The 24,600-nt window shown below is 40.3% G+C and overlaps 1 protein-coding gene across 1 annotated transcript in view; it reads right to left on the bottom strand.

Moving 5' to 3' along the window:
* nfatc1 (nuclear factor of activated T cells 1) overlaps positions 1 to 24,600 on the bottom strand; it is a 102,167-nt gene that overhangs the window by 15,495 nt on the left and 62,072 nt on the right. Inside the window, exons 7-9 of the mRNA XM_057828171.1 lie at positions 24,170 to 24,225; positions 10,779 to 10,911; positions 6,439 to 6,849 (exon numbers count right to left, since the gene is read on the bottom strand). Coding sequence (XP_057684154.1) covers positions 6,439 to 6,849; positions 10,779 to 10,911; positions 24,170 to 24,225 — 600 coding nt within the window. The remainder of the gene's footprint in view (positions 1 to 6,438; positions 6,850 to 10,778; positions 10,912 to 24,169; positions 24,226 to 24,600) is intronic.

A 24,600-nucleotide genomic window follows, 5' to 3' on the forward strand; every position in this document is an offset into this window, starting at 1 on the left:
AAAAAAATATATATATACAGGTACAGATAGGTACAGACGTCTGGGGTACCATAGTGAAAAGCTACCTAACAGAAACTTTTTGGCATTAAAACTAAAGTTGACTTTGATCCACCACAACCACAAAACCCAGGAAGTACACTGCTAGCTAACAAGCTGTCATGTCAAACAGGAAGTAGCATGAGAATGGGCTTCACTCTCCAAGAATAAGGTCATGTTCAACTACTGTAATAAGCGGCACAGTTTAGACTTGATTTTGTTTGTTTGTTTGTTTGTTTGTTTGTTTGTTTGTTTGTTTGTGTTACCCTATCAAAAAAGGTAGAACTTTTTGAGAGAACCTGGGCTACCATTGCTAAAAGACAGTTTTGGGCATCACCACAGGTGGGTAGAGTAGCCAAACATTTTAGTCAAGTAAGTTAATTCAAAAATAATATTAGTCAAGTAAGAGCAAAAAAGAATACTCAAGTAATGAGTAACATTGTGAGTAACTGCTTATGATGTTTGATTTACAAAAATTTTTTTTTAACAGTGGTATTTTTTTTTCTCAGCACAAATTTATCTATATGAACTGTTATTGCTATACTGCAGTATAACCTATTATATAAGCACATAAAGCCAAAGAAATACATTTTTTGTTTTTAACAATGGTATTTTTTTCAGCACACATTTATCTATATGAACTGTTATTTTTACACTGCAGTATAACCTATTAGAGATGTCCCGATCGATATGCCGATCGATCGGGTCTGATCACGTCATTTTCAAAGTATCGGAATCGGCAAAAAAATACTGGCCATGCCTTTTTTTAATATATATACAGTATATTTTTTAATTAAATCAATTTCTAATTGTATTTAACGTTACAGACATAATATGTTACACTCATCCAGAGTCTTTAGTTTAGGCTTAAGGTGGGGTTATCCAATTTATCGCGATAACGGCGGTAATGAATTTTTAAAAAAAATGTATCACGTTAAAATATTTAACGCAATTAATGCATGCGTTGCACTACCCACTTGCGCATTGTTGCGCTCAATCTGTAATGGCGCCATTTTACCTATATAGAGAGATAAAAGGCAGCGTAAAATGAGTAGAGTGAATTTTGGCAGCCTTTGGAGCCTTCTTTTAATTGGCTAAAGCCTTACAATCCCTCTCCCTACGATTAGAAATATCATGGGAAGCAATGTGGGGAAGCAAGGTAGCAATTGATCTTTTTCTTAACACCTTATGGTATTTCCCAACGCAGAGAAGATATATCAATTGGTAATCGGATCGGGAAATATCGGGATCGGCAGATACTCAAACTAAAACGATCGGGATCGGATCGGGAGCAAAAAAACATGATCGGAACAACCCTATAACCTATTATATAAGCACAGTAAGCCAAAGAAATGCAAAAAAAAAACAAAAAAACATTCAATTCTGGCGAGAGAAAACTACAGAACTGAATTATTTGTCCAAAGAGCATGAGTGCCCTCTAGGGGAGAAAATAATTCCTAGTTTGAGTAATTGAGTAGTGACTAGCAGAGGTGGAAAGTTACATTACATGTACTTGAGTAACTTTTTGAAAAAAAAAGTACTTTCAAGAGTAGTTTTACTGAGCTATACTTTTTACTTTTACTTGAGTAGATTTGTGAAGAAAAAAGGCTACTATTACTCCCCTACTTTGGTTTGGTCTACACAAGAGTCGCTATATTTTTCCTCTTTAGTCTACATATTAGATTTTTTTTTTTTTTTTTTTTTGCCAGCGATGCCAAGAGTAGAGATGTGGCTGGTGTATTACCGGGGTAGTTCTACAGATTCCACCAATGAGACGTCGCAACAATAATCACATGACTCCATTATACCAATCAGACGCGAGCTTGCTGTTCTATCGTCACGCTAGCCTGTTCAATAACGTGGTGTCTTTAAAGCACCGTAAAAAATGAAGTATTTGAGCGCTGCCCTCAACGTGACCCGAAAGCACGGATTTTAACCTCTCTCCCACTTTTTAATTGGCACCAATTGACCACGGAAAACCGGAGACATGATCCATTTAATTTCAAAATAGTAATAATGAAGGAACTGTTTACACTTCAAACTAGGAACTATTTTCCCCACCAGAGTGCAGTCATGCTCTTTGGACAAATAATGCTTCATTTATGTATTTTTTTCCTCTTGTCGGAATTCAATGATTTTCTTTTTTTTTTTTTTTTTTTTTTTTTTTTAGTATTTCTTTGGCTTGATGTGGTTATGTAATGGGTTATTGTACAGTAACGTTATACAGTGCCTTGCAAAAGTATTCGGCCCCCTTGAATCTTGCAACCTTTTGCCACATTTCAGGCTTCAAACATAAAGATATGAAATTTAATTTTTTTGTCAAGAATCAACAACCAGTGGGACACAATCGTGAAGTGGAACAACATTTATTGGATAATTTAAACTTTTTTAACAAATAAAAAACTGAAAAGTGGGGCGTGCAATATTATTCGGCCCCTTTACTTTCAGTGCAGCAAACTCACTCCAGAAGTTCAGTGAGGATCTCTGAATGATCCAATGTTGTCCTAAATGACCGATGATGATAAATAGAATCCACCTGTGTGTAATCAAGACTCCGTATAAATGCACCTGCTCTGTGATAGTCTCAGGGTTCTGTTTAAAGTGCAGAGAGCATTATGAAAACCAAGGAACACACCAGGCAGGTCCGAGATACTGTTGTGGAGAAGTTTAAAGCCGGATTTGGATACAAAAAGATTTCCCAAGCTTTAAACATCTCAAGGAGCACTGTGCAAGCCATCATATTGAAATGGAAGGAGCATCAGACCACTACAAATCTACCAAGACCCGGCCGTCCTTCCAAACTTTCTTCTCAAACAAGGAGAAAACTGATCAGAGATGCAGCCAAGAGGCCCATGATCACTCTGGATGAACTGCAGAGATCTACAGCTGAGGTGCGAGAGTCTGTCCATAGGACAACAATAGGTCGTACACTGCACAAATCTGGCCTTTATGGAAGAGTGGCAAGAAGAAAGCCATTTCTCAAAGATATTCATAAAAAGTCTTGTTTAAAGTTTGCCACAAGCCACCTGGGAGACACACCAAACATGTGGAAGAAGGTGCTCTGGTCAGATGAAACCAAAATTGAACTTTTTGGCCACAATGCAAAACGATATGTTTGGCGTAAAAGCAACACAGCTCATCACCCTGAACACACCATCCCCACTGTCAAACATGGTGGTGGCAGCATCATGGTTTGGGCCTGCTTTTCTTCAGCAGGGACAGGGAAGATGGTTAAAATTGACGGGAAGATGGATGCAGCCAAATACAGGAACATTCTGGAAGAAAACCTGTTGGTATCTGCACAAGACCTGAGACTGGGACGGAGATTTATCTTCCAACAGGACAATGATCCAAAACATAAAGCCAAATCTACAATGGAATGGTTAAAAAATAAACGTATCCAGGTGTTAGAATGGCCAAGTCAAAGTCCAGACCTGAATCCAATCAAGAATCTGTGGAAAGAGCTGAAGACTGCTGTTCACAAACACTCTCCATCCAACCTCACTGAGCTTGAGCTGTTTTGCAAGGAAGAATGGGCAAGAATGTCAGTCTCTCGATGTGCAAAACTGATAGAAACATACCCCAAGCGACTTGCAGCTGTAATTGGAGCAAAAGGTGGCGCTACAAAGTATTAACACAAGGGGGCCGAATAATATTGCACGCCCCACTTTTCAGTTTTTTATTTGTTAAAAAAGTTTAAATTATCCAATAAATGTTGTTCCACTTCACGATTGTGTCCCACTTGTTGTTGATTCTTGACAAAAAATTAAAATTTTATAACTTTATGTTTGAAGCCTGAAATGTGGCGAAAGGTTGCAAGGTTCAAGGGGGCCGAATACTTTTGCAAGGCACTGTAACAACAGTCCATATAGATAACTTAGTGCGCAGAAAAAAAAAACATTGTTTAAAAAAAATATCCCTCAAAAATATAAGCGGTTGACTTTTGATTTGGAATGCATGCTTTTATTTTGGTGCAGGAAACATAGACCTAGGCTTGCCACCTGTTCCTTGAAATAAGGAATCGTTCCGAATTGGGAATTAAAAGTTGTGTTCTGTATTGAACCAACATTGAATATATATAAACTAGGGCTGTCAAACGACTAAAATTTTTAATTGACTTAATCACAGCTTAAAAAGTAACTAATCGCAATTAATCGCAATTCAAACCATCTCGAAAATATGCCATATTTTTCTGTAAATTATTGTTAGAATGGAACGATAAGACACAAGACGGACATAAACATTCAACATACTGTACATAAGTACTGTATTCGTTTATTATAACAATAAATCCACAAGATGGCATTAACATTATTAACATTCTTTCTGTTAATGGGATCCACGGATAGAAAGACTTGTAGTTCTTAAAAGGTAAATTTGAGTACAAGTTATAGAAATTTCTTTTTTTTTTTTTTGAGGGATAAGAATATTATTTTTGTTGTGCTTTCACTAAATGATACTGTAATTAACTGTTCCGCCCAAATGCATGATGGGAAGTTGGGCAACAATAACTGTCAGTGGTGGCTGCAAATAGTATACAGCAGGGGTCAACAACCCTGGTCCTCGAGTGCCACTATCCAGCTTGTTTTCCATGTCTCCCTCCTTTAACACACCTGAATCAAATAATCATGATCGTTATCAGGCTTCTGCAGAGCTTGCTGATGAGCTGATCATTTGATTCAGGTGTGTCAAAGGAGGGAGACATGGAAAACAAGCTGGATAGTGACACTCGAGGACCAGGGTTGCTGACCCCTGGTATACAGTATGCGCTGCGTTGTGTTCAATTAGGTGTGTTAAGAAAAAGAACGTCTACTGCTCTGCCCAAATGCATGTTGGAAAGTTGGCCAAATGATGGGAAGTTGGGCAACCATGGCTGTCAGTGGTGGCTGCAAAGGTTATACAGTATGTTCTGTGTTGTGTTCAATTAGGCGTGTCAAGAGAGAGATTGTCTCCTCCGCCCAAATGCATGATGGGAAGTTGGGCAACCATGACTGTTTGTAGTGGCTGCAAAGGCTTAGGCCAATAAAAGGCGTGGTCCAATGAATGCGCACCCACTCGCATTTCTCTGCCTTTTTGCTGTCAATGTGCTGAAATGGGGTCATTGTAAACTGAGGCAACGCATGAACGGGTCATTCTGTGCATGCATTAATTGCGTCAAATATTTTAATGTGATTAATTTGAAAAATTAATTACCGTCCGTTAACGTGATAAATTTGACTGCCCTAATATAAATAGATACATTCCTATGCATTTTAGGAGTATCGGGGATGTCCCTTTTTTCGCCTTTATGTTTTTGGGTGTGAGACGGGCATCCCTTATTTCTATTTCTGAAAGGTGGCAACCCTACATAGACCAGGTAGTACTTCTCCACGCGAGTAAGAGCGCATGTACACACGAAGAACGAACACGCAAGGAAGAGCGCATTTGCTCCCACGAAGTCGCGCAGCTGAGTGAGAGATAGGGGAAAGCTTAGCTCGCTGTCTAGCTAGGACTTAGCTCCAACGTGTTGGCGAGGACAGAACAATGACGTACAATACATGTTTTTGGATAGTTAATTTGAGATTTAGGGTTTTTAGGGGTACTTAAAGGATTATTTCCCACTTATACAGAAATTCGTTTTACATTGCCAGCGTAGGAACGGAACTCGTTCGTAACCCGGGGACTGCCGGTACTTGTTTAATTATCTCATTGGGGACCGCCCTTGTTGAAACGATGTTTGGAACTATTCGAGGCTACATTACCCAGAAGTAAAATCGTATAATGGGTCTCTAGTGGAGTATCACAACTGTATTTCTACAAGGCTCTGATACAGCCATACTAGTGAGACTCGCCCTACTCTGTCAGACTGTCTCTGATTGGCTTTCCCTGACATCTTGCCCTATGTTAGCCAGTCAGTGACCTCTTCTGGGAGATGCAGTGTTCATGTTAGAGAGAGAAGAGCCATGTGGACTGTCTGTGAAGCTGTCAACAGAGAACACCACAGATAGCGCTCTCACAGAGAACAGCAGAGACGTCTGTAAAATGACAGATAGACTTGTGTGCAATGGTGCTAGAGGGGGAGAATTTTCGCTTAGGTCATGTAACATAAATAAGTTTGGTAACACACTCATACAATAACTATAGGGCTGTTATAGAATGAGATTACAGCAAAAAATAGTTTCGTTATGCAACGGTATGAATGTAAGGGCGTTAGTTCCAACACTGGAGATACCATAGCTAGAGGTTGTCTTTGTGTAAAACCCACAGATTTGACTCCAGACTTGCACCAGAGTGCTCTGGTGACATGAAATTGAATCTGCGCCATTTCATGCAATGCAAAAGAATGTTCCGCTACTCTACCAGTACCAAAACATGGCAAACGAAGCGATCAATAAATGTGGGGCACCTAAGAAAATTACTTACCGTCATCAAGGTACATTTGGTCCAGTTCCTGCGGTTCCTGCTTGATGCTGACACCCAACGCCGGGGGGCTTCCGTCTTCGCGCTGAGGCCGCCCCCCACTTTCCAGCACCTTATTGGGGCCACCAACAGGGGAGAAGGGCGTCTCGGGCGTGGATGGCTGAGATGGTGGCTGGAAGCGGCCGGGGGTCTCTTGGATAATGGAGACGTGAGGCACGGGGAAGGCCGATGGCAAGTCGTGTAGTTTGGGACTAGTGCTCGGGGAGGAACCCGAGTTGGGCTTCGGCGCCGATCTTTGCTGCGTGTACGTCAGCTGAGGGGGGAAGTAAGGCTTGGGGTGCACAGAGATGCCGAGGGGGGCGCACACAAGTGGTGCGTCGTAGTCGTCCCGCGGCTCCGTTTTGATGGTCGGAACTGAGCAGAAGCAGAAGACGGACGTGAGTCAGCACATTTGTACATGAGTGGGCTTGTGGCTAGGATACCCAAACAAACACATGATCAATGAGACCTTGTGTCTGATGAGTCATACGCAGCAGGAGAACAGACCCTTGTTTTCTTTGGGTCAAGCTCGCCGTGTCCAGCGAACAAAAGGCTTGACACACAAAATGGTGGGTTTGAAGTATGCAATCCTAAAACTGACTCGATGTGGGGATTTTTGCAGTTAACGGACACATCGTAACTATACAAAGATGTACTTGCACTAAGCCAGGGGTTTCAAAATTTGCGACTAGTATTAAAGGCAATTAGATCTTATGTGCGCTGAACTAGTTTATTTTTGGCCAAAAAGTCTAACTCACGGAGTTCGATGTTCAATCTATTATGTCTAGGAGAGGCGAATGGTTTGTTCTTTCACCCCTCCCTGTCAACATGGATTGGACGTTGAAGAAAAAAGTTGATTTTCTCTTTTCACAGGTTCTTTTATTATCTTAATGAACAAGAGATGACGACACACAATTCAGGAACAAAAAGAAAGCAATTATCACCTAAGCAAATAGATTTATTAATTAAAAATAACTGTAAGCTAGCTGGCCAGGACAAATGTCCACGAGTGCCGTAGGTGCCTTCGAGAACATCTACCACAACCTTCCAATGCATACACTTTTTGTTAATCCAAATTCGAATAGGCAGGCCCCTATGTTAGCCCATAAAGCGGCTCACAAGAAAGTAGAATTTAACAAGCCAGCTGCGTTATGTTTATGACCTTCTTCAAAGAAAAAGCTGAGAGCTGTACACTTATCCAAATCAAGTCAGAAAGAAGACAAATCATGATAGAAATGAATATGCCAGGTAAAATGAACAAATATATGGGAATAAATATCTCGACAACGTCTAGCGGCGTAAATAACAATGAAAGATAATCATTCACAGCTAGTGCCTCCAGTTTAAGTGAATTGGACGTCAATCGTTGTGATTAGCAGGCAATGAGTCAATTTTGCTTCACTTCCTTGTAATTTTAGGATACTCACGGGTCACTTACGGGATCATTTCCTGTAGATTTTTGGGGCATTTCGGGCTACTTTCTGCTGATATGGGGGCATTTCCAGTTGACTTCCTTTTGATTTGGTGTCACTTCCGGTTGGTTTTTGATGCAGTGTTGTTTTCGTCAACGATAACGAAAATATTTTGTCAACGAACACTATTTCATGTGGATGGTGAGACGATAACGAGCTAAAAACCTGTTTTGGGAGACTAAACATAAGATGAATGCCAGTTTTTGTCTGACGAGACGAGAACGAGACAGAAATGCGCAATAGTTTCAGTCTCATGTTCACAATATGTGACATTTTACAGTGGGGTAAATAAGTATTTAGTCAACCACTAATTGTGCAATTTCTCCCACTTGAAAATATTAGAGAGGTCTGTAATTGTCAACATGGTTAAACCTCAACCATGAGAGACAGAATGTGGAAAAAAACCCAGAAAATCACATTGTTTGCTTTTTAAAGAATTTATTTGCAAATCGTGGTGGAAAAAAGGTATTTGGTCAATACCAAAAGTTCATCTCAATACGTTGTTATGCACCCTTTGTTGGCAATAACGCAGGCCAAACGTTTTCTGTAACTCTTCACAAGCTTTCACACACTGTTGCTGGTATTTTGGCCCATTCCTCCATCCAGATCTCCTCTAGAGCAGTGATGTTTTGGGGCTGTCATTGGGCAACACTGACTTTCAACTCCCTCCACAGGTTTTCTATGGGGTTGAGATCTGAACACTGGCTAGGGCACTCCAGAACCTTGAAATGCTTCTCACGAAGCCACTCCTTTGTTGCCCTGGCTGTGTGTTTGGGATCATTGTCATGCTGAAAGACCCAGCCACGTCTCATCTTCAATGCCCTTGCTGATGGAAGGAGATTTTCACTCAAAATCTCTCAATACATGGCCCCATTCATTCTTTCCTTTACACAGATCAGTCGTCCTGGTCCCTTTGCAGAAAAACAGCCCCAAAGCATTATGTTTCCACCCTCATGCTTCACAGTGGGTATGGTGTTCTTCGGATGCAATTCAGTATTCTTTCTCCTCCAAACATGAGAACCTGTGTTTCTACCAAAAAGTTCTATTTTGGTTTCATCTGACCATAACACATTCTTCCAGTCCTCTTCTGGATCATCCAAATGCTCTCTAGCGAACCGCAGACGGGCCTGGACGTGTACTGGCTTCAGCAGGGGGACACGTCTGGCAGTGCAGGATTTGAGTCCCTGGCGGCACATTGTGTTACTGATAGTAGCCTTTGTTACTGTGGTCCCAGCTCTCTGTAGGTCACTCACTTGGTTCCCCCCGTGTGGATTTTTGCTCACCGTTCTTGTTATCGTTTTGATGCCACGGGGTGAGATCTTGCATGGAGCCCCAGATCGAGGGACATTATCAGTGGTATTGTATGTCTTCCATTTTCTAATAATTGCTCCCATAGTTGATTTCTTTACACCAAGCGTTTTACCTATTGCAGATTCAGTCTTCCCAGCCTGGTGCAGGTCTACAATTTTGTCTCTGGTGTCCTTCAACAGCTCTTTGGTCTTGGCCATAGTGGAGTTTGGAGTGTGACTGACTGAGCTTGTGGACAGGTATGTTTTATACAGATAATGAGTTAAAACAGGTGCCATTAATACAGGTAACGAGTGGAGCGTTGTTAGACCTCGTTGACAGCCAGATATCTTGCTTGTTTGTAGGTGACCAAATATTTATTTTCCACTCTAATTTGGAAATAAATTCTTTAAAAATCAAATAATGTGATTTTCAGTTTTATTTTCCACATTCCGTCGCTCATGGTTGAGGTTTACCCATGTTGACAATTACAGGCCTCTCTAATCTTTTCAAGTAGGAGAACTTGCACAATTGGTGGTTGACTAAATAGTTATTTGCCCCACTGTATATGTAGTTAGCCTGCATCGTAGCAGTGTCTGGTTGTGTCACTCATTTGACGTGATGCACCACCCCACCCCAACTGGCCAGTGTCCTCTCCTCTCAAGGCTTACACACACAGTAAGATTTGTTTTCTTATCTTGGCTACAGTGAATATGCAACGTTGCTTTAGCCTTTAAAGGTATGTGCTGAGTGATCATCACACACTTAATGTAACATTAACATTGCAACATCGCATTAGCATAGCATTCGCATTAGTGTAATGCTAACGGCTAGTGTCCTCTTAAACTCTTGGATCACTTTTTTTTTTTTTTTTTTTTTTACATACAGTTCGTGGCGTCCAGGTGGGTATAATTAATTGAAAATAATGTAACGTTTTCCTGCTGAGTGTGTATTATCACCAAGTTGGCGTTGTCCTCGGAGACGCTACAATATGTGCTCATCTGTCAAGGTAATTCAAAATAGTTGGAAACCTTTTATTTATTTTTGGAATTTTGGAATGAAATTTTTTTAATTTTACAGATGAAAACATTTTTACTCAACGTCGACTAAAACTAGTCTTGAGTTTTCGTCAACAAAAACTAGTTGAAGACAAACACATTTTGAGATAACTAAAATATGACTAAGACTAATAAGTATTATTGTCCAAAAAACTATGACGAAAATTAAAAGGGCTGCCAAAAACACAACACTGTTTTGGGGCATTTTTGGGTCATTTCCTTGTTAACTTATTAGTTGCCATCGGCGACGGCCAAATCCATTCTGACTGGGAGGAGGGCGATGAACGAACGTAACTGTGAACACGAAGGGGAGCCAAGCGCAGTAGTGTACGCACTTGATCACACAAATTTACAGTTTTACAGCGCCAGTGTCAAAATAATAGCATGTGATTTTATATGTACAGTTTGAATGAGCTACAACGTACATGTCGAGCAGAAAAAATCCCACGGGAAACTAAATACAAATGAACAGAAATATCAGATTTACCTGTGGAAGGCACATAAGTGAAGCGCTGGTACTGACTCCGCTTCCTCTTGCCATTGCAGACGTAAAAGTTGACGTGCGCTGGCGTGGACAGACGCTGGTTACGATATGGCGGGATTTCAACCAGGAGCATGTTCTGAAAGTAAAAGCGTTCAGTAAGCACCCACGGATAAGTTTGAATGAAATGATCCCCTAAAAAGTCTCAAGGTCTTAAGCAGAAAATCTGCCATTTTTTTTAATGCTGTCATGCTCCTTTTAAAGAAAGAATTTTTTTCCCCACACCTTCACCAATTCATGGTGAACTGGGTGGACATAGTACAGCGCCCTCAATCTAAAAGCTCAATCTTGGTCTCATCTGACCAAAGCACCTGGTCCCAGTTGAAGCCTGGGACCGTGGCTTCAACTTTTGGACCGTGGCTTGTTGCTTTTTGGCAACAAATACTCTAAGTGGGTCTGATGTGCCACGAAAGATGGGCATGCTGAAAAGCACCTCATACCCACTGTGAAGTATGGGGGTGGGTCAGTGATGCTGTGGGGCTGTTTCGCTTCCAAAGGCCCTGGGAACCTTGTTAGGGTGCGTGGCATCATGAATGCTTTGAAATACCAGGACATTTTAAATCAAAATCTGTTGCCCTCTGCCCAAAAGCTGAAGATGGGTCGTCACTGGGTCTTTCAGCAAGACAATGACCCTAAACTTATGGCCAAATCTACACAGAAATGATTCACCAGACACAAAATCAAACTTGTGAAACAGTATAAGAGAAGATTAGGTGCTGTTTTGTTGGCAAAAGGGGGTTGTACAAAGTATTAACACCAGGGGTGCTAATAATTGTGACACGCATTATTTGATGTCAAATAATTATTTCTTTATGTGGGATTTTTTCCCCACTGAATAAATGCACTTGTATTGAAGTCTGGATTTTTCTCTTTTTTTCCATTAAGGTCCCATATTATTTGAATTTTAAAAAAATATTAGAAGCTAAAAAACACATCTTAACCAGGGGTGCCAATAATTATGGAGGGCACTGTATCTATCATGAGTCATGAATGCATGATAAAGCCCCACAGACAAAAAATTGAAAAAGGGCTTCAGTAGTGCTGCAACGATTAATCGATTAGCTCAAGTAATTCGATTCAAATCAAATTTTGCTGCTTCGAGTGTACATTTAATTAGAGTTGCGTTGTAATGGTTTGTTTTCAAAGTGTTTCTATTGAGTTTTATTAATTTGGGTGGATACACTGATCTCTAGTGGCAAAAGTGAATATGACGTAACTCATTTAACATGGCTGAATTCAGATGCTCCCTGTTAAGACCAACATAAGGTAAGTTTTTGTTTAAGTTATTTTTCTTTAATGCATTCGTAATTTAGTTCATAGGTACAGTAGGTTTAGCAGTTTTTTTTGTGGAAATACAGTGGTATGAAAAAGTATCTGAACCTTTTGGAATTTCTCACATTTCTGCATAAAACCACCATCAAATGTAACCTGGTCTTTGTCAAAATCACACAGATGTAAAAACAGTGTCTGCTTTAAGTCTGCTTTCGAGTGCTGTGAGTGCCTCTAAACCCACCCGCAATGTTGCAAACTGCCAATACTACAAACATGTATCTTTGACCCCCTATCTATGAATAGAATAGAATAGAATAGCCCTTAATTGTACGGTTGTACAATGAAATTGTGGACCATCTTTACAGTGCAGAACGAGTTAAAAAAAAACTCTAAAGTGGCTTGCAAGAATAAAAGTATAAAATCTAAATAGATATAAATATGTATGAGGTAGTCCTATGTTCAGGCAGTGCAAATAATTGAAGTGGAGTAGCAGCAGTTGACAGTGAAGGCATTGAATATTCCAGATTAATATTGCACGTAAATGAGTATTGCACATAGAATATGTGTGAATAGAATTTGCAGAAGTTGACAGTGAGGCATTGAATATTGCACTTAGTAAGTATTGCACATAGTATATTGCATGTAAATGAATATTGGGCATTGGGTGATGTGTTACATATGGCTGTTCAGGGTTGAGATGGCTTTAGCAAAGAAACTCTGCCTGCAACATACAGTGGTATTAAAAGTATCTGAACCTTTTGGAATTTCTCAAATTTCTGCATAAAATCATCATCAAATGTGATGTGATCTTTGTCACAATCACACAGATGAAAATACAGTATCTTCTTTAACTAAAAGCTCTCAAATATTTATAGGTTTTCATATTTTAATAAGGATAGCATGCAAACAATGACAGAAGGGGGGGAAATAAGTGAGTTAATCCTCTGCCTAAGGAGGGTCAAAGAGCAATTGAAACCAATTTTTACCAAACAATTAAGCCAGATATGTGTCCAGTCACTCATGAGTGGTTTAAAGCTGGCCTGCCCTCTATAAAACACACACCTGGTAAGAAGTGTCTTGATGAGAAGCATTGTCTGATGTCTGCATCACTGGCACAGTCCAATATCTCTGTGCACACATCAACTATATGTAAAACTATGGCCAAGAATGGTGTTCATGGGAGGATTACACGGAAGGAAGCCACTGCTGTTTTAAAAAACATTGTTGCTCGTTTAATGTTAGCAAAAATGCACTTGCAAACTCCACAGATGTTTTGGCAAAATATTTTGTGGACTGAAGAAACCAAAGTGGAATTGTTCGGGAATAACAGACAACGTCATGTGTGGAGGAAAAACGGAACAGCTAGCCAACATCAAAACCTCATCCCCACCGTGAAGCATGGTGGAGGGAGCATCATGATTTGGGGCTGTTTTGCTGCCTCAGGTCATGGACAACTTGCAATCATTAATGGAAGAATGAATTTGACGAATTCAAAAGCATAGACTTCATAACCTAAAGTTTTGAAGTTTATGTTCAAAAGTTTATCAGGATGTTTTGCAGGAAAACCTGAGGCTGTCTGTCAGACAGTTGAAGCTAAAAAGAGGATAGATGCTGCAACAAGACAATGATCCAAAAGACAGAAGTAAATCAACTTCAGAATGGTTTCAGAAGAACAAAATACACTTTCTGGAGTGGCCAAGTCAAAGTCCAGACTTGAACCCCATTGAGATGCTGTAGCATGATCTAAAGACAGCGATTCATGCCATACATCCCAGGAATCTGACTGAACTACAGCAGTTTTGTAGAGAAGAATGCCAAGAGGCCAAGATTAGTCCTGATCATTGTGCCAGACTGAACTGCAGCTACAGGAAGCATCTGGTTGAACATAAAATATTGAATGTGATGATTCACTTACTTATTTTTGACCCTTCTGTCATTGTTTGCATACTATCCTCATTAAAATATGAAAACCTATATATGTTTGGGTGGTTTTAGTTAAAGCAGACACTATTTTTTCATCTGTGTGATTTTGACAACGATCTGATCACATTTGATGGTGATTTTATGCAGAAATGTGAGAAACTCCAAAAGGTTCAGATACTTTTTCATACCACTGTATATGTTTGAGCAATTTGTAAAGATCATTGTTTAAAAAAAAAAAAAACAAGTTTTGTTGCATTTAAGCTAGCGGACTTTTGCTATGCAAGTTAGCCAGATCCTCGTTATTTTTTAAATCGTTTGAGGCTAAGCTCAGGTATTTTAATTTATTTTTAAATGCTTTTATCGCTCTTGTGAAATCAAAGTGCAATTCTGTATAGATTGAAAAACACAGAAATTTTATTTTGGATTCGCATTTAATGCTCTTTTGAAAGTGCAATCCAAGCAAGCCTTTGTTTTACGTCTCCTAATTTTTTTCCCCTAATCCGATTACTTGATTGTTCGAACTAACTAGTTGAAAAATTAATCGATTACCTAAGTAATTGATAGCTTCAGCCCTAGACATTAGTTCAGTTTAATGAAGTAATTTCCTATAAGGCAATTCATTAAATTCTAACGTATTCCAAGCTGTTTGCACACAATATAGACGACAAACTTGATTAAAAAGCCTTGAAATACTCAGCCAAATGTTACATAATGCACACATTCATGACAAATGGCCTCATTTCCCCAAACGACGCTGCTTTTAATGCCCGTGTGCCGTGCCACGCCTTTATATCTGAGCACAAAATTAACCTTCAACCTGAGTGTAAAAAGCCAGGAAGGTGCGCAGTGATAAATGGAGCCTTTTTGACAATTATGACTCATCTAGTTGTGATGTATGTCATTTTAATAGATATAGTAAGAAGTAAATTATAACAAATAAAGCGTGCAGGCAATGGAGGCAATGAGGTATTGTACAACCCTGGCCAAGTTTTCCACGACTTTCAGTAGTGTGTGTGCGCGAGTGTGTGTGTGTGTGTGTGTACAGAAAGCAGGGAGCAGGTGCAGAGCTTCATACAAAAACACCCTCTAATCCCCTCTGCTCCTGGCTCTCCCACACTCCCAGCGCGCCGCACCGGCGTCTCCGCTAAGCAGGAAGTTGACCAGGAAAAAGGTGAAAAATAATTGACCAACAAAGACAGGCACCACGGTGGTCAGGTTTTTGTCTTTGAAAGTGCTAATGTATACAATGTACCCATTCGTGTGGGGAAAAAACAATAGATGTACAGTGGCACCTCTCTCTACATACGAAGTTAATTCGTTCCAGGACCTTGTTTGTAAGTCGAAATAGTTAAATGTCGAGCAGGATTTTCCCATAAGAATACATTATATTTCCATTAATTCATTCCACAGCCCGAAAACCTACACGAAATCCTCAATAAATACTGCTTGTACTATTACAAATGGCAATTAGACATAGCAAAACAAAAAATATACAAACAAAAATTGTAATAATTAGAGATGTCCCGATCGATCGGCATCCCAATCGATCGGGTCCGATCACGTCATTTTCAAGGTATCGGAATCGGCAAAAAAATATTGGCCATGCCTTTTTTTAATATACAGTGCCTTGCAAAAGTATTCGGCCCCCTTGAATCTTGCAACCTTTCGCCACATTTCAGGCTTCAAACATAAAGATATGAAATTTAATTTTTTTGTCAAGAATCAACAACAAGTGGGACACAATCGTGAAGTGGAACAACATTTATTGGATAATTTAAACTTTTTTAACAAATAAAAAACTGAAAAGTGGGGCATGCAATATTATTCGGCCCCTTTACTTTCAGTGCAGCAAACTCACTCCAGAAGTTCAGTGAGGATCTCTGAATGATCCAGTGTTATCCTAAATGACCGATGATGATAAATAGAATCCACCTGTGTGTAATCAAGTCTCCGTATAAATGCACCTGCTCTGTGATAGTCTCAGGGTTTTGTTTAAAGTGCAGAGAGCATTATGAAAACCAAGGAACACACCAGGCAGGTCCGAGATACTGTGGTGGAGAAGTTTAAAGCCGGATTTGGATACAAAAAGATTTCCCAAGCTTTAAACATCTCAAGGAGCACTGTGCAAGCCATCATATTGAAATGGAAGGAGCATCAGACCACTGCAAATCTACCAAGACCCGGCCGTCCTTCCAAACTTTCTTCTCAAACAAGGAGAAAACTGATCAGAGATGCAGCCAAGAGGCCCATGATCACTCTGGATGAACTGCAGAGATCTACAGCTGAGGTGGGAGATTCTGTCCATAGGACAACAATCAGTCGTACACTGCACAAATCTGGCCTTTATGGAAGAGTGGCAAGAAGAAAGCCATTTCTCAAAGATATCCATAAAAAGTCTCGTTTAAAGTTTGCCACAAGCCACCTGGGAGACACACCAAACATGTGGAAGAAGGTGCTCTGGTCAGATGAAACCAAAATTGAACTTTTTGGCCACAAAGCAAAACGATATGTTTGGCGTAAAAGCAACACAGCTCATCACCCTGAACACACCATCCCCACTGTCAAACATGGTGGTGGCAGCATCATGGTTTGGGCCTGCTTTTCTTCAGCAGGGACAGGGAAGATGGTTAAAATTGACGGGAAGATGGATGCAGCCAAATACAGGAACATTCTGGAAGAAAACCTGTTGGTATCTGCACAAGACCTGAGACTGGGACGGAGATTTATCTTCCAACAGGACAATGATCCAAAACATAAAGCCAAATCTACAATGGAATGGTTCAAAAATAAACGTATCCAGGTGTTAGAATGGCCAAGTCAAAGTCCAGACCTGAATCCAATCGAGAATCTGTGGAAAGAGCTGAAAACTGCTGTTCACAAACACTCTCCATCCAACCTCACTGAGCTCGAGCTGTTTTGCAAGGAAGAATGGGCAAGAATGTCAGTCTCTCGATGTGCAAAACTGATAGAAACATACCCCAAGCGACTTGCAGCTGTAATTGGAGCAAAAGGTGGCGCTACAAAGTATTAACGCAAGGGGGCCGAATAATATTGCACGCCCCACTTTTCAGTTTTTTATTTGTTAAAAAAGTTTAAATTATCCAATAAATTTTGTTCCACTTCACGATTGTGTCCCACTTGTTGTTGATTCTTGACAAAAAATTAAAATTTTATATCTTTATGTTTAAAGCCTGAAATGTGGCGAAAGGTTGCAAGGTTCAAGGGGGCCGAATACTTTTGCAAGGCACTGTATATATATATTTTTTTAGTTAAATAGTTTTCTAATCGTATTTAACGTTACAGACATAAAATGATACAATCATCCAGAGTCTTTAGGCTTAAAGTAGGGTTATCAAATTAATCCTGATAACAGTGGTAATTAATTTTTTAAAAATGTATGATGTTAAAATATTTAACGCAATTAATGCATGCGCTGCACGACCCACTCACGCATTGTCGCGCTCAATCTGTAATGGCGCCGTTTTACCTATTTAGAGAGATAAAAGGCAGCGTAAAATGAGTAGAGGGAATTTTTGCAGCCTTTGGAGCCTTTTTTTAATCAGCTAAAGCCTTACAATCCCTCTCCCTACGATTAGAAATATCATGGGAAGCAATGTGGGGTAGGTAAGGTAGGTGGGCAAGGTAGCAATTGATCTTTTTCTTAACACCTTAAGTTATTTCCCAACGCAGAGAAGATATATCAATTGGTAGCACTACGCACAGTCATGGTTCCACTTCCCATCATGCATTTGGGCATGGCTACAGTATCATTTACTGAAAGCTCAACAAATACAATAGATAGCAATATTTAGTCAAATTTGTCCTTTAAGAATTACAAATCTTTCTATCTGTGGATCCCTCTCACAGAAAGAATGTTAATAATGTAAATGCCTTCTTGAGGATTTATTGTCATAATAAACAAATACAGTACTTATGTACTGTATGTTGAATGTATATATTCATCAGAGTTTTATTCATTTTTTTCTTAATGCATTGCCAAAATGTATAGGATCGGGAAAAATTACCGGGAATGATTGGAATTGAATCGGGAGCAAAAAAAAGCAACTGGATCGGGAAATATCGGGATCGGCAGATACTCAAACTAAAACGATCGGGATCGGATCGGGAGCAAAAAACATGATCGGAACAACCCTAGTAATAATAATATTATTAATTCCTGTAATAATTTAACGAATCGGTTTGTAATGTGGCGGATATTTTTTGCTGTACCTGAATGCACCGCGTGGCTGACGTGACAGTGAAGTAGAGTGTGGTAGAGAGTTTACTATCCCTTTAAATGTTTTGTTGCTGGCGTCAACTGCGGCGAAAAGAGTTTTTGGATCGAAAAGAGGTAAGTACGCGATATCTCGTTAAAATCAAGGCGTCTTTAATTAGGCATTATTAAATTAGTTATCAGTTATAAATTAATAAATAAATGAATAAATTGCCGGGATATCGGATAGGTACTTGATGCAGACCTTTTCACAGCATCAAGTTGCCGGAGCTTCCATTTCTCGCAAAAAATCAGGTGACTCTGATTCGAACTCGGGTGCAAAAATATGTGATGGGGACAACTCTACCCACTAGAGACAGCAGTTTCTGGAGAAATTACGATGGGGCTTTGCTGTAGTAGATAAAGATCTATCAAGTCACTTCCTGTTGATTTGGGGACATTTCGGGCACACGTCCTGTTGATTTGGGGACACTTCGTGGACACTTCCTGTTAATATCATGTCACAAAATGTCAATGGGCCGTAATGGTTAATTGTCAAAAATCACTAGAACCTATGTTTTCCTGCCATTGAAAATAAATGGGGAATTTGGACATACATGGCTGTCAATGGCATCCCATTAGAAATAAATGGAACAGGTTTGGGCGAATTTTGAGGGAACCGTACCCTTTTGCTAAATTCTGTATACAACTTTTATGCCATTTACTGACCTGGAATTTTTTATGTGTAAGTTATGCGATTTGGTCAAAAATTGTATCTTTTTAAAAAAAAAAAAAAGTTTTTAATTTATTTTTCCAAAAACCTGTGTTTATAGGTGAACGGAAATATTGGAAACAATATTGGGGACTAGTTCGAAAAATTCCCTGCGCCGCACAAAAATTCCAGTCATTTTCATATCCGAATGATGACGGTTGTTCGGAAACGCCATTCAAAAAAAAAAAAAAAAAAAAAGGAATTTTGCTATATGGGCCTTTGCATTGCAAAGCCCCATCTAATTATTATTCAAATTCCTATTATTTTATTATTAATACTTGCCAAAAATGTTTTGCCTTTAGCCAAGCTGAATATCTCTACATTTCATTTATTATTATGTTGTTTCTTAGTTGATTATTTAATCTGTGAGATTTTACATTTTTTTTAGACATTTTAAATACAGGATACATGTAGTCCCCGGGTTAAGATGTACCCGATTAACGTGATTTCGACTTTACGACGCCGGAGCCTCGTCCGCCATTTTGTTTCCAGTTGAGTAAACATTACCTTTTTGTACTTCACAGTATCATGTTTTTTACTTAATTTGATTAATATGACTTTTTCTGCCCTTTGGTGACATGTGTATTTGATTTATTATATTGACTTTTGTTCTGTGATGCATGTTTTTATTTTGGCGCAGGAAGCGTAGAGCAGATAGTACTACTGCACGCGAGTAAGAGTGCATGTACACACTAAGAAGAATGTGTTTGCGCAAACGAAAAAGAGCACAGGCGCACACATGGGGATGAGTGCATTTGCGACCATGAAGAAGGCATGCAGCCGAGAGAGAGAGAGAGAGAGAGAGAGAGAGAGGAAAGATTAGAGTTTAGCTCGCTGCCTAGGTAGGACTTAACGCCAATGCCTTGGAGTACAATGACGTATAACAATGGTCCACAGTCTTTTTTGCACCACGGACCGGTGTAATGTGGGTCTTTTTTTACCAGACCGGCAATGTGTGGCAGAAAACGACTAAAAATATACAGTAAAATAACACGTCAAGGCTAAAAACAAATATTAGCACACGTCTTTAATCTCACTACTTTGCACTGCGCCGCACACATCAGACATAAACATATATTCCTCGCAGACCCAGACATGACATGTCAAACAAGGATGTGCTTCCCAGGGCGAACCAATCGATCTAGGATGACATAGATCATCCTATCAATATATCACAGCGATGAGGGAAAAGTTTACCCCGGCTGTCGCAGCCACAACAGCGTCATCTCTCAGTTCAATAGATTAGTTATGTGTAAATAAATTGGTACTTTGCTAACAAAAGCTCTATTTGTCTTGTTGTTTATGTTATTTTGTAGAGAGAAAACATTATTCAGATGTTTGGGATGTCACAAAAGCAAGAAATAGCTGTGTTAAAGTCAAAGTTATGTTTGAAATGTATAATTTTACAAAAAGCTCAATTTCTCTGTTTTTTCATCAGAAATTGGAAAATTGCTCAAACTAAGCTATTTTCTAATGCTGATTTCTAAAGAATGGAAAAAGCTATGAACTAACTTTTTTTTTCCTGCTGAAAGAAGGGAGTCTAATCTTTCTTTTGGCGGGTTTCGTGTTTATATAGCAATAGAACTGAATTTTCTGTGGGCCTTGCAAAATCAGTCAAAATCCAGTAAAATGGCCGGGAGCGAAGGGGGTTGACCGGTGAAAATGGCTGGGAGTGAATGAGTTAAGTGCAGGGAAAATGTCATTCACCATACACTAAACCTGTCCACAAATATCCGTGGGTCGCAAGCATAATGAGTTCTTCTCCGATAGTGAAAGTTTTCTTAGTTTACAGTTCGGCATGAGGTATGATGCTCTCAGTGCGTTCGCTTTTGTTGCCTCGTTTGCTAGCTTTTAGTCACATATTATGCAGAATGTACTTGGTTGTAGGCTCCTCTTCTGGCTCAGCAGGTGGCCTTTTCCCCGTAAAAAAGCTGTCCAAAGATGTCGCCGCCCGCAGCCAACAGCAGCTAAAGTAACTGTTTACATTGACTGGCACTGGGCTGCTATAGGTGTGCAAACACCCTAGTAATTGCGGCCAACCACTAGATGGCGACCTATACAAAGCTTAACTCGAATTGGTCGATAGAGTACAGTAGACAGGGATACTGATGTGTCAAGAGCCACAGGCCAGATCGCAGTCGTTAAAAAATTATTTATTTCTCTGCGGCTCGGTGGATGAGGACCACTGACGTATAATACATGTTTTTGGATAGTTATTTTGACATTTAGTGGGTATTTATAGGTACTCCCAACACTTGGTAGCTTTCCAGTTTTGGTCGATTTTAGCGGCGGCGGTGGACAAAAGTGGTAGTGTTTTCCCTTAAGAAAGACTGCATTTCCCATGAGGACCAGCGCACACCCACATAAAATCATTGTAAAATCATCAATCAATTTCCCGGTCGCCTGCAGGGTGACGTATGCCGTAAGCACATTTGTAGTTTTTTTTGTGTGTCAAGGTTCCTCCTCAAAGTTAATTAGTGCCGGTGAAAGCGATACAGACCCCCTCAAGATATAAAAGGTGTCATCCAACAAATTGTCAGTTGACATATTATCACAAATGTTATGAAAATATTTTATGGAGGTTGAAAAGGTACCTAGTGTTGCTTTAAAGGGTTAATTCCAGTTTATGTGGAAATTTGGGTTATGTTGCTAGCGTAGGAACGGAATTCATTCGTAACCCGGGGACTACTTGTATTTTATTAGGGTGACATTGTAACCTAATGAAGTGGCAGATTACCTGTGAGAAGCAAGCTTGTCGACAGGAGGTGGCAACCGGGTATGTTGTCCCGGGCCTCAGGACCATAGGTGCTTCTGAATGACCTTTATTTTACTTTACATTCACATTTTAAAAAAAAATTTTAATCACTGTCTGATTGAATACTATGTTCTACTCGATATATACTTAAAAACCTTAACATATAAAATATTTCATTTTCACATATTTTTTCAATTTTTGCACAACACCCCCCACCCTCTCTGTCTTAGCAGAGAATGGTTTGACCCTGCTCTGGCGCACTCAAGGCTACACTACGTACGTGCCCTGAAGCGGGAAATTAAAATCTGTCATTGTCATAAATTCTAAACATGGCGAGTCGTCATAAATCGGGTGCGCAGAAAAGAAAAGAAAAGAAAAGAAAAGAAAAGAAAAAGAGATGAAGATAATAGAGGTGAACGAGAAAAAATGATGAAGTTTTTAAAAGGGGGACAAGAAGCCATAGAATTACGGCTAGAGTTGGCTGTGGATGGTGATGTCGGTAAGTGAACAACAGCCGCTAACACTGAAGGTTTACATTCGCAATCACCGTGAGCAAAGCCCGATTGGAGTCTATCACCGGCTGCTTGTAGCCTATTGAGCTGCGGTATGACTAGACATGCTGCTTGCGTTGAGCCGAGGAAAGAAAGTGATGGGAGATCAGGGATATATGTTAGGCTAGGTTCATACTACAGGTCTTAATGGACAAATCCGATTTTTTGCCATATCTGTTTGTTTGGGCGTGCCGGTTCAGACTGCCTTTGTCCATTGAGACTGTTCAAGTATCACGCATGCGCACTAATTCGCAGTCCGAGATGCGCTCAGCAAAGAGACCCGCATGCGCAGAAGCATCAAAACAAATTACACATGCTAGCTGTTTCTCATTCCAGAGTGATCATATTTTGATTTCCAAAAAGAGGACACAAATAACAGATATTAATTATCCCCGTTTAGTCTTATATTCAGTTTCTGTGGACTGATAGAACGCATACACGCACATGCATGAGCCTTGACGTGTGTGCGTGAAATGACGTGGGTGTGTCAGTTTGCCCCGACTCGGCCATGTGTGCAATAATGAAATATTGCTCATTCAGCGCACAAAATGAAAATCGAAAATTGTAAGGCTTATTCTTTCCTTTGTTTTATTTTTTTATGACTGTGGTCAAGCCCGCTTCTTGCTTAGAAGCAGAGTTCAAGCTTGGCGCTAATGCCTACATGGCTGCCGTCCTCCGTGCCTCTTGCTTTTTGCTGACGTAATTGCTCCACGAATTCCAATTTGGGAGTTTGACAGTTCAGACCGCCAGTCACGTTCTGAAAAAATGTGGCCCAGATCGAATTTGAACCACATATGAAAGTAACTTAGATCGGATTTGAAATATCCACTTCTATGCGACATGTCCCATTCAGACCGTCAAGTTAATGCCTGACTCGCATGGGAAAAACATGAAAAAATCGGATTCGTGCATTAAGACCTGTAGTATGAACCTAGCCTTAGTCACACTGCTACGCATTTTCTTGTCTTTGCCAGTGACTGTAGCTGGAGGAAAGTGAGCCTTCAGTAAAATGAAAATAATAAAAAACTACCTACGCTCCACCATATCACAGGGCGGGCTTAAGAACCCAGCCATGCTCTCCATTGAGCGTGAGCTTGCTCAAAAACTGGATTTCAATGATGTAATAAATGACTTTGCTGTCAAAAAATCTAGGCGCATCACTGAGGGCTTGATAACCCCAGGGATGTGCAGGGGGCAGGCACAGGATGTTTAGTTATACTGTTCTGTTGCTTAGCAGGCAGACATAGCACTCTCAGTTGTATTGTATTGTAGCCTACATGGAACAATAGATGGAAATTGTGGTCTGTTAAATCTAACTGTCCATCTCAAATTGAATAATTTGAAAATTTACACTGTCTTTGCTTGCAAAGCGTTAAAAGTATGTTGTCGTGAAAAGCCGGTGGCAGGGGTGGGCTGGGGTGGGTGGTGGTGGGGCTATAATGGTCTCTTGTCCCCGAGCCCCAGCAAGTCTGTTGACAGCCCTGGTGAAAGGTTAGAATTGCCACAAAGGCTGGTTGGACCCAAGTGGGACAAATGAGACTGGATTAGGAGACAAGCACAGTAAAATGACCCTTTTTTTATTTTAATGGAGCTTGCTGGTGGATGTGACGTGTTTTGGATTGCTAAAATCAAACTGACCACATTCCTACTGGATCGCACATGGATTTGTTACCAAATGACGTGACTGATGACCTGTCTGAGGTCTGCAGACTGCGCTCAGTCAGTGCGACAGAAACGGGTCAGTAGTAGGAAGCGGGCCCCTGTCGAATCACTCATTTCCCAAACGAAGTCTGGGCTAAAATATGTGTTTTTGACGAACAAAACCGAACTGTCCGCACTAGTTCAACTTACATGTTTAGAGGCGTCTCTGTCCACTTTGGCCTCAGTCTCCCACAGGTGATGCCCGTCTGCACAAGAAAAAAAAGACAAATGAGAAAATAGTGTGAGCAAAATGAAGAAGTGGAAGGAGCGTTGCTATCATCATCTGTTACATCACTAATGGAGAAAGCAGAAGGCGACGTCACATTGTCTGACCCTCATGAGCTCATGTCCCCCCGGAGAGAGAAAGAAATTCGATGCCAAAAAAAAAAAAAAAAGCCCTGAGTCATTCCAAGGAGATGAGGGACATCTCGTGCGGGGCCTTGACGAGTCAACTCGCGTGGAATCCCGACAACAGCTGGCCGGCTCATTAGCTCGCCGCGTCTGGAAAGTCGCCTCTGACACTCTCTGGTTGGAATCTGCACTGCGTCACATTGAGAGCTTTCTAATATTTTCATGATTTA

The sequence above is a fragment of the Corythoichthys intestinalis genome, chromosome 22 (assembly GCF_030265065.1).
Source record: "Corythoichthys intestinalis isolate RoL2023-P3 chromosome 22, ASM3026506v1, whole genome shotgun sequence".
Classification (NCBI taxonomy): Eukaryota; Metazoa; Chordata; class Actinopteri; order Syngnathiformes; family Syngnathidae; genus Corythoichthys; species Corythoichthys intestinalis.